Raw genomic sequence first — 12,784 nt, 5'->3', positions numbered from 1 at the left:
TTAGAAACTAAGGCAAGGGCTATTCTTAAGTGCAGAAAGATCATGAAAACTATCTCTCCTCAACTGTTAGACTTAACAATGCTTTTTGCCTTTAGTGTCTGTATTTCAGTACTCTGCAATACACTGTTTAAGATGCAGGCTGGTGTTAAATTATTAAGGTGATTGCTTTTAAACTGTGAGTTCTTGTAGTTCTGTGCTCAAAAGATACACTATCTCTTGTCAAGATTTCAATGAACTTTTAAACTGTTGTTTGGTCTTGTAATTTTACTATTTACAGAAACTATATACAGTCTGTGATGTAGCAATGAATATCATTATGTCAAAGAGTACAACATACAGTTTGGAATCCCCTAAAGACCCTGTACTTCCAGCCAGATATTTTACTCAACCTGACAAGGTATACTGTGGCATTTAATTTGTCTTGAGATAAGTCTGTTTAAATATTTAATGTTGTTTTTCTTAAATATTTCTTGTAACTTCAGACTTCTCCCTATTATATTCTCCCCCTTCCCCCAACCCTGATGTTAGTGTTCTAGTTTAAAAATTCAAAAGCATAAGTGATGTAAAGAAAATCTTTCAGTGCAATCTCCAAAATGTGTATATATATATACATATATATACATATATATATAATTCACTGACTATTGCTGTAATTCCCCCCCTCCTTTCTTTACAGAATTTCAGTAACACCAAAAATTATCTTCCTCCGGAAATGAAGTCTTTTTTTACTCCTGGAAAGGTAGATATGGTGTGGGGGCTTGGAAGGAGCTTGTTTTTGGTGCTGTATTTGAAGTTCTGGTTTGTCTTTTTTTTTTTTTTTTGTGGTGATCTTACTTGTTTGCCTGTTTGTTCCTGTTTGTTTTCTTTGGGGGGTTTTTTTTGTGTGTGTTTGTGGTTTTTTTTTTTTAAGAGAACTAGCATGTAGTTTATGAAACATTTTGTTTAAGAGATCAGATTGTTTCCAGGTTTAGAAAAGAGATGGGTAGAAGAGAAAACTGGTAATGTCTGTGCTGGGTTGTGGCCACAGTAGCCAAAGCCTGTTGTTGTTAAAAGGAGAGAGTCCAAAAAAAAACACCTCAAACAACCCGTAATATTTGACAAGTTTACAAAATGGTTAACCTTCTTTTCTGCAGAAGACTACAATGCTGCCTATGAAGTTAGAGCTATGGAAAACTCTAACAGAAATTATTTTAAAAATTATGTAAATAATCTTTGGCAAAGCTGAATATCTTTTTACAGTATCTTACAAGATAACTGGCTGTTCCACAGTTATGTTAATTTGTCTTTCACAAGATGCGTTGTATTGAATGGCAGTGTTCTTTCTTCACTAAAACTAAACCCAGGTACTCTTTAGAACAAAATCTAGTAAAAGAAAAGACAAATTGTGTTTTTCATCTGGATTGATATGTTCTGCTCTAGAGGACAAAGAAAATTAATTTGCTACCTTGCAAACAAAAGAAATTTCAGCATTATCATTACCCTTAACTTTGCTAATGAAGCATTAGCTGTGAGCTAGTAACTAACTAATAAAGGAGGAATGCAAGTTAGGAAAAAAGACAGATGAGCATCTCTTTGAGAAGCTGAAAGTCAACATTTATGGATTGGAATAGATCATCACTGTATTGTGCATTTGAGTGCTTGAACGCCATGGATTAGAGATTGGCTTCTTACTTGTGAAGACACAAAAGTTTTTAAAAGGAAGTAGTTTGTCTTCCAGTTTTTGATCAGTAGTCAATATTAAGTTTTCTAATCCAGTTTTTAACATCAAACATTCTTAGTAGTTTGTCCCATACTTAATATATTAAGTGTACTGTGACAATATTAAATAAGAAACATGGTGTATGCTACCACGAGAAATCACAGAATGTTTGAAGTTGGAAGGAACCTCTGGAGGTCATTTAGTCCAAACCCCTTGTTCTCTGAGACATGATGTGGCCCCTTCTTCATCTTAATGGCCTTTTTCTGAACTCTCTTCAGCAGCTCCATGTCTTTCATATGTCCGAACTGAAACTCTTTTGAATCCTAAGTTAACTTTTATATTTTCAATTTCTAGTACCAGGTACTCTAGCTCTTTTTGTGTTATTTTGAAATTTTGTAACAAGTAGTAGAGCTTACTTGACTACCAGAATTTTCAATTGCTTCACTGTCATGAGAGGAGCGAGAAATGAAAGTTGGTTTAGGGAGTCCTAGTTTTGGGAATGGAATACTAGCTTGAGAGGATGTGAGTGAGGTGGATTTAAGCAGGGAACACTGAGGGCAGTAAGGCTTTGAGTGTATCTTCTGTTGTAAGGGAGGAGCTGTTAGTGCAGGCCCTGTTATCCCTTCTTAGTAGAAAGTCTGGTTCAGTGTGAGTTTGAAAATCTCTGCTTTTGAGCTCTTTCAGGAAATGCTTATTGTTAATGTTTAGTTCTGAGCTAGTAGATGTAAATTGTTAAACTAGATTTTGTTCTCCAAGGTTTATTTTTAGAAAGCGTATGCTCTTTTTCTAGTACTCAGTGCAGAGTGAATCTTTGTAAGTGTAAAGTTCCCTCTGGCTATGAAGGTATAACCCGCACTGCTATGGTGCATAGCTCTGAGAAAGGAACACTCAAAGCTGATATGATATGCATGTTGAACTTTTTTTAGCTGTCACTAACTGTAGACATAGCTAGAATCTAATATTGAAAGAGAAGATGCATAATTAGAAATGTAGGGAATGGTCTTTAATTCAACATTTTTGTACGTGGGTGGTTGGCATAAATGTGCATTCTCTCTAGGAGTAATTGAACTTTTTCAGCTCTCTCAAAAGGTAATATGAGGTGGAGGCATTCAGCATGTCTGAAAGATAATCCAGATAAATTAATAACCTGAAGCTCACTGATGTCTGGAATTTTGGTACTTATTAAAAGACTAACATTTTTATATCTGTGCAAGAAGTATCAGAGTCTTCTCTACAGTGTTGGACTTCGGAGATTCTCATTCATTCCCAGTTGAAACTAATGTGATTGCTATTACACCTAAGCCAGTTCGGTGTCTCCTTTGCTGAAAGGGCCATCCTACTGCTATTTCTGTTTTACTAGTACAGGTGCTTATCTGATCCAGATGGTGAGCTGGTTCAGGCAAATAATCAGCAGAAAGCAAACTGCACATAAAGTGCTGAAGTGGCTTACTGCAAGGTCAGGTGAGCACCCATACTACCAACGAGAAGAGGACAGAATCTAAGGGTACAGAGAAGAATACTGGTTTTGGTGGCAGCTAGCAATTTCATTACAGCTTCCTCAGTTTTCTTCTGATGTCTGTTGTAGCTTTCATATGAAAATGTTTATCACTTCGTGTTAAAATTAAGATAATGATTGCAGAAAGTGAAACTTGTATTTTCAACATAGTATGTGTTAACGATATCTGAATGTGCAGCTTAAAGTAAAGGAAATATATTTTTGGTTTCAGCCCAAAGCAGCCAATGTTCTTGGAGCAGTTAATAAGCCTCTTTCGTCAGCAGGCAAGCAGTCTCAATCCAAATCATCTCGAATGGAAACTGTAAGCAATGCCAGCAGCAGTTCAAATCCAAGCTCTCCAGGAAGGATCAAAGGGAGGTTGGTAGACAACAAAGGAACTTTGATATTTCAAATATTTGTAATGGAAACTTTGAATATTTCTATAATATTTTTTAAGTGAAAGACAGAATTCTTTTATCTTACATTGAAGTAAAGTTATAGTACTACATTAGTATAACTGAAACCATGAATTGCACTTTCTGTCCTCAGAAATAAATTTGCTTAAAAAAACAAACAAACAAACAAACAAAAAACCCTCCAGAATCAAATTAGATCCAGAGTTGGCTGAAGGAGGAAAGGAGAGCCTTATATGTTTTGTTTTTTGAGAACAGGGTTGGAGGGTTTTGGGGTGTTTTTTAGATAGATAGATAGATATCGTCCCACACATGTATATATGCACATGTGTATATGTGTGTGTGTACACACACAGCTGCAGTCCCCAGGAACCTCGCTGTGCAGTTAACAACACATCATAGATGGTGAGGACTGGTAGGCCGTTGTGGTAATCTCACATGACTTCATCCTCTAGTCCCTGCAGTTTGCTGGACTTTGCAGATAAACATTGTTGGATTTTAGATTAGTTTTGTGATAAAGAGGTGAATGTACTATAATATTACATAAGTCGTCTTCTACTTATCTGTCTTTAAAAGTTATAGTTTATTTTGTGCCAGCTTTGTAAGTTATTCAGCAGTTACTGTGTCTTATGTTCATTTTTTTTAGCTGAAAGTCACATTATCGTTAATTTTTTTCACAGACATTGAGAGATTACATAGACCCACTATTCATATTTTTTCACATTCTTTCAGGACTGTGAGGAAATGCTATGTTTGAATATAAGACTTCTCATTTAGTACTTCTGTGACTATTTCATATATGATATTAATTCTACATGTAGTACAGTGTTTCACAAAAAATATTTCTCTGCTAGAAAGTCTGCAGAAAGGCTTATTTCTTATGAGTCATGCAGGTTGACATGCTGAAATACATTATTGGCTAGAGACAGGTGGACTCCAGATTCTCCTCTATATCCATCAAAATGAATCTGAGATCAAATTTTAAAAAGTGCTGCACTCACAGCCTAACATGTCATCTTCACGATCTCTCCAGTTCACCTGAGTTAAACTGGTGTTTTGAGTGGAGATGTCAAAGACAAAGAGAAGTTATGGCAATGATTCCGTATGTGTGGTATTCCCAGTTCAGTCTGTCGGAATATATACAGGCAAATTTTCGTCTGTTGAGATGATTTATAAAACCTATGCTTCTGATTATGTCACAGTTATTACAGATTTTACACTTGTAGGAGTGAGAACGTCTTTCACTCACTATGCAGTGCCCAGGCCAAGGAATTAAGGGTTTGTGCATTTGAATACCACTTTTCACTTAAACTCATAGCATATATCTTTTCATTAATAAATGTGCATTGGTATTTAAAAATGTTGCTTCTGCCTCCCCCAGGGCAGATGAAATGAAAGGACTCGTGTATTGGCTTTTGTGCATTACCTTTTATCCGTGGGTCTGTGTTTTACATATGCAGGAGGCATTATTGTCCACATTTATATTTGTAGAAACTGAAATAAAAATGAAATTTCTACTGTAAAAAAAACAACAAAAAGCAGAGGGATGAACTGGTCTCTGAAATTTAACTCTGCTGTTTTATTGCCTATATAGGAAAGTGTGCATTCTTTGGCTGGTCTGTCAGTGGGGATCTTTGATTGGTATAGGAAAGTGTATGCAAATCTATGCAAACGTGCAGATCACTTGCAACTCAGTAAGACTCTTCTGTTTTAAAAAAACTGCTTATCTTTCCTAGTAAAAAAAAAAAAAATCAGTGTGGTTTATGATTAAAACCTTTGTCCAGAGACCTAGATATTCTGGCTTGTGATACATGGCGGCTATAGTACCCACAGTGAAATGTTTCTTTCTGCTGAATTATTCATTTTGGTAATAGATTTCTTAAGAAGATTGTTGTTCTTAGTTGTTTTTTTTTTTAATGATTGCCCAGTGTATTATAATAATGAGGGGAATACATGTTTATTCATTCTAGGCTTGACAGCACTGAAATGGACCACAGTGAAAATGAAGAATTCACACTGGCTTCACCATTACCAGGAAAGAAAACTGACAAGAGGGACGACTCTGATCTTGTAAGGGTGAGCTGTTTGGTTGCATTGCAGATGTTTCATTTTAAATCACCAGGACAATAAAATAAAAATTCATGTGATGATATTTTATATCATTCAAGAAAATATGCTGAAACGTGAAACTGAGTTGATATTGTAAGCTACTGGAAAATGTGGTTAGAGTTGGATATGAAAATACAATGAAAAAAAGGTTCAGTTTCTCTGTTTTTCATAGAATTATGTAGGTTGGAAAAGACCTTTAAAGGTCATCAAGTCCAGCCATTAAACCAGCACTGAGAAGTCTGCCACTAAATCATGTCCTTAAGTGTACTTAGGCCTTAGAGAGTGATAGCCTTGTCCTTATTGAGGGTTTTACATATATATGTAGATCAGTAATTCTAAAGGTTCCTAATAAGGATATAAAACATTTTTTGGACTCTCACTCAGATGTAGCACTTTAATACATAAAAGAAATTTTAAGCAGGCTAAGCATTATCTTAAGCAGTATTTACACCTGCATCAGGATACAGAAAAATAAACCACCAGAGAAAATTGTAATTGTATTGTAATTTTAAAATCAGGTAAAATAATAAGAATTTCAAATACCACTAGTAAATTTCAGTTCTTTGTGCCTTAATAGCAGTTGACAATCTATATCTTGTAGTATATCCCAAATATTTTGTAGTATTTGGGATATGCATGAAAAAGTAATAAGATCAGATTTGTTAAAATATGATTTTCTCGGCCACATTAAAGATGTCCTGTGTCCGATGTCACTGCTGCTTTATTAATTTTTTTTACTGTCTCTGACACTTTTCTGTTTTCTCATTATATCAGTCTGGTGCATTTTTCTTGGTTGCTTGGGACATAAGCTACTGACTAGTAAAAGTGACCTGAATTTTTGCTTGTGTTGAAGTGTAAATAAATAACCATCTTATATTGTTATATCTTGTGGGAAAAGCAAACTGGCTTATAACAAAATCAGAAAAATCAGGAATCTCTTGTTAAAAAAATAACACTTCTGTAAACTTTAAAGTCTGAGAGTCCAAACAGCTCCTGGCGTGCAATTCATGTTTAGAAGCATTAATTTGAACTGGTAACTGAGAAAGCTGAGCAATAAAGCAAATACAGTTCAGTGTTTTGAGTACTTTTGAGGGCATTATTCCACTTTAAATCTGTAAGCAAGGTGCTTAAGGTCATTGATTCAGAACTCCTTTTTGGTTTTTTGGAGCTGGGGAGCACATTATAGAAAGCATTAGCTGAGAAGCAGAATTGTAATTGGGTAGCAGAAGGTCCATGTTTTAAAGACATTACTTCAGGATGTTTGTCCAAATTAAATTGTTGAGTAACACCTTAGTTCTAAGGTTGTGGGACATGGTTTAACCTCAGGAGGAAACTTGACTTTGAAAATTGGCTGCAGTTACCACCTAAAAGGACCTGCAATGACAGATGTGCATGATGACTGCAAAGGCAAATAAACCGAAATAACGAGGATGTCACTGATCTAGATCAACAGTTTTGTCACTGAAGACATGAACTGACAGGAGGTGTCATCATTGTTCAAACATTTTTCTTGTCTTCTTCTAGTGTAATTCTTTGTCCTTTAATTTCTTTTCGTTTTTTCCCTCACATCCTCTCTAGATTTTCTTTCTGCTTTTCTTGACAAAGGTTTTTGGATAAAGGGAAATGAAGCTGACTTTGTAAGCTGACTTCTAGCTTATGAAACAAAGGAAATGTGAAGGAAAAAACATTCACTTGGGTTTTAAGTTGTGTAACTGTCATTGTGTAGATTAAATTGCCATGTGGCAAATACTAATAATGTGCTGAAATACAGTAATGTAAGTATGAAACAAACATTGATATGAAACAGAAATACTGTAAATATTTGGACTTTTGGACAATTTCATGGTCTGAAATGAAATACAGTACCCATGAAATGGTACATGGGTAATATTTTCTTTTTTTTTATTTTTCCTAGAGATGGGGGTTGGTTGGAGTGAACAGGCCCTAATTGCTGCTTGTTGAAATCTTTACACTTTTTATAACTCTTTACTGTGCACTTTACAGAACTAAAGCATGGAGAGGTGAAGGAATATTTTCTGTTTTGAAAGCTTATGATTCAGAAAGGGTTCTGCCTTTCTTGATATGATAGAGGGCAGGAATGGCATCCAGAGGCATCTTTGGCAGGCTTGAGGAGTGGGCCCATGGGAACCTCATGAGGCTCAACATGTCCAAGTGTAAGGTCCTGCAGCTGAGTCGGGGCAATCCTCAGTGTCAACACAGGCTGGAGGATGAAGGGATTGACAACAGCCCTGCCAAGAGGGACTGGGGACACTGGTGGATGAAAAAGTGGACATGAGCCAGCCATGTCTGCTCGCAGCCCAGAAAGCCAACTGCGTCCTGGGCTGCATCAAAAGGAGAGGGGGCCAGCAGGTTGAGGGAGGTGATTCTTGACATCTGCTCTGCTCTCATGGGACCCCCATCAGGAACACTTCATTAGAAGGCGGACATGGAGCTGGTTAGAGCAGAGCCAGAGGAAGGCCATGAAAATGGTCAGAGAGCTGGAACACCTCTCCTAGGAAGAAAGACTGAGAGAGTTAGGGTTGTTCAGCCTGGAGAAGAGAAGGCTCTGGGGAGACCTTGTTGCGACCTTTCAGTGTATGACGGGGGCTTATAAGAAAGATGGAGAAAAACTGTTTACCTGGTCCTGCAGTAATGGGACAAGGGGCAACAGCTTTAAACTGAGAGAGGTTAGGTTTAGATTAGACATAAGGAAGAGACTTTTTACAGTGAGGGTGGTAGGACAGTGGAACAGATTGCCCAGAGCAATTGAGGATGCCCCACCATTGGATGTGTTCAGGGCCAGGCTGGACAGGGCTTTGAGTAACGTGGTCTAATGGAAGGTGTCCCTGCCCATGGCAGGGTGATTGGAATGAGATAATCTTTATGAAGCCCTTCAGACACGAACTAGACTGTGATTGTTTTAAGGCTTGGATGGGGTTCTTTGCTGCTCATAGCAAATGCTGAGTCTTGGTACAGCTCTGACAGTAGTGGTTTGGCAGCTACCACTAATTCCTGTTCTTCCCTCTAGAATTGTAAATTCAGATTGCCCACTGTCTCCTGTATTAGTGCCTTGCCAGTGCTAGGATGGGAACCAGGCATAACCACCTTGCAGCTCACAACAAGAGTTTGAAGCCACAATTTGACAATTCGCATCCTCTCCATCTTAATATTTTCCTATTGATAGAAATGCAGTTATGGATGTTCTATCCTAATGCGTTTGATACAGCTGAAGATACGAATGAGGAAGACCCTACACACTTCAGTGTTTTGACTACTCACCTTTCAAATAATCTTTCTCTCTTGCCTGGTATTTTTTATGTAGGTATGTGTTTATACTTTTGCAATGTTTTTGAAATGGATATGGTAGACAAACTGAGACAACTTGTGTAGCTTGAAGACTGTATGTCTTGTTGGGTGAAGTTTCTGCATGTGACTGTTTAATATGGCAGTTTAATTTTTTAATTTAATGGTGTAATCTTACCTTTTCAGTCTGAGATGGAGAAGCCTAGAGGACGGAAGAAAGCAGCTATCACAGATTCAGAAGAGAAATTAGGCATAGATGATCTGAATAAATTGGGTCAAGAGCAGAAACTTAGAGGTAGTCAGCGGGGAAGGAAGAGACCTGCTATTGTTTCAGAAGCTGATGAAACACAATGGCAAGATGAAAAAAGGCTAAAAGAAGATGTGATAGAAAGTGAGGATGAACAGAACAGTCCACCAAAGAAAGGGAGAAGAGGACGCCCTGCCAGAACAAATAATGGGGGAACACCAAAGGAAGAACCAGTGGCAAAGTCATCAAAAAGGAGCAAAAAAAAACAACCGCCAGCAGCTGCAGCAGAAGAGGAGGAGGAGGAAGAAGAAAGGCAAACTGAAAACATTGAACAAAAACCAAAAGGCAGGCAAAATAGGACATCAAAAAGAACACAGCAGAGGTAAGTCCATCTTCTTGTAAGCTGCATATTTTTTATCTTTGGACATTAGTTATAATTTGATACTTTGCAATTTGGGTCTTCCTCAAAACAGAGCAGAACCATCTGAAACTAGTACAGTTGAATCAGCACAGTCTACGCCACAGAAAAGACGAGGAAGGTCATCACAAACACCACCATCACAGCAAAAAAAAGTGTAAGTGTTCTAAATCTGTGTTCAGTGAAAATTAAAAATATACTTCTGTGCCCCCAAGCAAACATTTACTGAAAATATTTCAGAATGCTGTAATTGACAGTTAAGAAAATAAATTGCCATTGTTATTTCTAAAATGTTTTTCTTGGCTGCTTCTCCTAGGTCATCTCAAACCAGATCAAGAGACTGTGAGTAAGTTTAGGGTGCTCAGGTAGCATATTCGTAGCTTTTCTTTTCTAGGAGAAAAGTCAATAAAGCACAGGAGGGCCTTGAAGATAGGGCTTTATTAGGACTTTAAGGAGAGAAAAGTGGTCCTGTTTGTTTTGGATGCGGGGAAGAATCCAATTTTTACTGTAGTGAAACAGTATTGTGGAGAATTAAGTTTATTTTGATTCTCCTTAAATTAATGTTCACTTTCTAGTTTCTGGCCTTCTCGTTATCCACTTGAATCATTTCCACATGAATTAAATGTGTTGTGATCAGTGAAGGATAGTAGCTTCTGAAAATTGTGAGGTGCATTAAGCTCCAAAATGAGGTTAAACTCTGTGGCTAGCTTCATTTTCTTGTGCCTGCTGTAGGAAATTACAGGTGTCTCTACCTTTTCTGTACATGTGTAGGTAATATATGTAAGCAGAGGTGCACAAGTGGTTATTTGCCCGCTTGTATCTAACTGCAGCTCATGGACCAGATTTACTCTTCTAGAACCTGGTGATAAATTCCTTATGGCACTACTTAAGCACTACTGCCATCCGATGTTTTGTATTACTCTGTTGTTTTTCTGTCTTTTGGGCTTAGTTAGCATCACACTGATCTTCCTCTGGCAGTGTAATGTACTGATTTGCCTGACCCTGGAGATCTTCCATACCAGACAACTTTGCGTGAAGAAGCTTGCACCCTTGTTTCACGTTCTAGGTTTACACCAGATCAATTGATCTAGCATTTTGCACACACAATATCCCGACCTTTCCAGTGTTCTACTTCCCTACCTCACCTCAGATCTCCTTTTTTTTTGTCAGACCACCCCTTTTCCAAATCTGCAAGAAAAAGATGAGACCATAGTAATTTTTCAGTCTTTAAAGTACACTGTAGTCAGACCTTTCTTCCTTTCCTACATACATATCTACAGCAGTTTTAACTGAAGGAAGTTGATAGATTGAGCAGGACCACAAGATAGAATATATTTAATCCAAATACTTAAAGCTTTCTAGGCTCCTTGGGAATGGATTTGAAATTAGAATTTGGGATTTTGCCTATGAGGTGATAAAATATTCTGTGGGGTGATAGTGTATAACCTGTTTCTGAGGGCAAATTAGGTTACCACTCAGTGCATGTGAAAAGGCTTATTTTTGTAATATGTGAAAAGATAAACCTAGCTTGTGAGTAATTCTTCTGTTTCATTTTCAATTCTCTTGCTTCTGTCAGTCTTGAAGACTTGGTTTGGGCTAATTTATGTTACTTCTCAAGGGATGGTATGCTGGTTAATGCAATTCAGAGATTTTATTTTGTCCAGATTTTAGTGGTTCTCAGGACTGAAAATTCCTACCACTTTTGTAGTGTAATGGTGTCAGAGGACAGTTGTTTTAGATCTGTTCCCCCACTGGAGATTGATTGTTGTCTGCCTGGAACAGAGTTTCTGGTTTAATTTCAACCAAAAAGTCACCCAGTTTGGTTGCAGCAAGACTTCATCTGAAATAAATGGGATGATTCTGTGATTTGATTCTGAATTGTGCTAATGTAATGTGGGTGATGCTCTGTAGTTTTGAATATATATGTAGTTGGCTTTTTTTTAAGGTGAGGGGGGGATGGCTAGTTCTCAAGTAAAGCAAGTGGGTGCTTTTTGCTTGTGTCGCAGGTCCCATAACTAAAACAGACAATTTAAGCTATTGTTCACTGATTGTTCTTGATTATCCTAATTAAGTTATTGTTATCCTGATTATCCCTAGCTCTTAGTATGAGCTAACTTGGAATATTTGCATTTAGGTTCATCATAGTGTTAATTTCATAAATAACAATATGGGTTCTTCTAGGTTGTGTATAAACTCCTGTAGAAATAGAGTACATCTATTCATTGAATTGTATAGGAAAAAACCGACACAAAGTATTCAATCTCTGGCTCTTTGGCTTTTCCTGTTCACTGCTTAGGGTTGTTCACTGCTTTGGCCTGTATTCTGGCACTGAAGAGAAAAATTTGCCTTGTCTATAGAGACAAAACTGTTCAACTTTGTAGTCCTAACCCTCTATTAAGGACGAATTTTGTTTTAGTTCCACTTCTTCTGTTTCATGTATGGATGAACTATATAGGTGTATAAGACAAGAGTATTACATAACATGAAATTTTAAGGCTTCTGTTCTTGTAAAGTAGAATGTTTTCTCATACAGTTTATACATTTGCAGACCCGTATGCTGTCAAGCTGATCTTTATTTTTCTTCTCATTGTAGCCGTGCAGGACGTTCCAAACAAGCAGCCAGTAAAGAGAATGAATCTAGTGAAGAGATGGATGTATTTCAGGGTAGTTCACCGGTTAGTGATGACATTCCCCAGGAAGAAGTAATGGAAGAAGAGGAAGTTTCCACAATCAATGTAAGACAGATGCCTGAGATTTTCTTTGTGAGTCTTTGTGGTGGTCCTCTGTGTATTGATGATCAGAGAATGACTTCTGTTCTTAGAATGACTTCTCCTATACTTAGAACTTATTCTTCCTACTTTAAAATGAATGAGGTCATTGTCAGCTGCCATTGTTGTGTAGTGGAGCTGCACTGTAGTTTCCCAGAGAAGCTGCATGTCTTAGAAAATACCTCTTTTTGTCAAACATCTTAAAGTTTCTGTTCTGTGTAACCTTTCTCATCTGTATGCCAGAATTATGTATTATCTAATGGGAATTATTTTCCAGGTCACTCTTGCTCATTCTTCTCAGCTGTATTGTGATAGTGAATAAATTCAAAACA

The 12,784-nt window shown here is 37.2% G+C and overlaps 1 protein-coding gene across 4 annotated transcripts in view; it reads left to right on the top strand.

Moving 5' to 3' along the window:
- PDS5B (PDS5 cohesin associated factor B) overlaps nt 1-12,784 on the top strand; it is a 105,563-nt gene that overhangs the window by 87,328 nt on the left and 5,451 nt on the right. Inside the window, exons 28-34 of one of the 4 annotated variants that reach the window (XM_027728923.2) lie at nt 278-397; nt 677-739; nt 3,427-3,572; nt 5,578-5,677; nt 9,206-9,648; nt 9,740-9,841; nt 12,278-12,419. In XM_027728923.2, coding sequence (XP_027584724.1) covers nt 278-397; nt 677-739; nt 3,427-3,572; nt 5,578-5,677; nt 9,206-9,648; nt 9,740-9,841; nt 12,278-12,419 — 1,116 coding nt within the window. Of the gene's footprint in view, nt 1-277; nt 398-676; nt 740-3,426; nt 3,573-5,577; nt 5,684-9,205; nt 9,649-9,739; nt 9,842-12,277; nt 12,420-12,784 lie in introns of all 4 variants that reach the window. The other 3 variants (XM_027728921.2, XM_027728925.2, XM_027728924.2) reach the window with 3 other exon arrangements.

Source organism: Pipra filicauda, unplaced genomic scaffold (assembly GCF_003945595.2).
Source record: "Pipra filicauda isolate LSUMZ 115617 unplaced genomic scaffold, ASM394559v2 scaffold50_size3627746_pilon, whole genome shotgun sequence".
Classification (NCBI taxonomy): domain Eukaryota; kingdom Metazoa; phylum Chordata; class Aves; order Passeriformes; family Pipridae; genus Pipra; species Pipra filicauda.
This window is presented reverse-complemented; position numbering and strand designations above follow the sequence as displayed.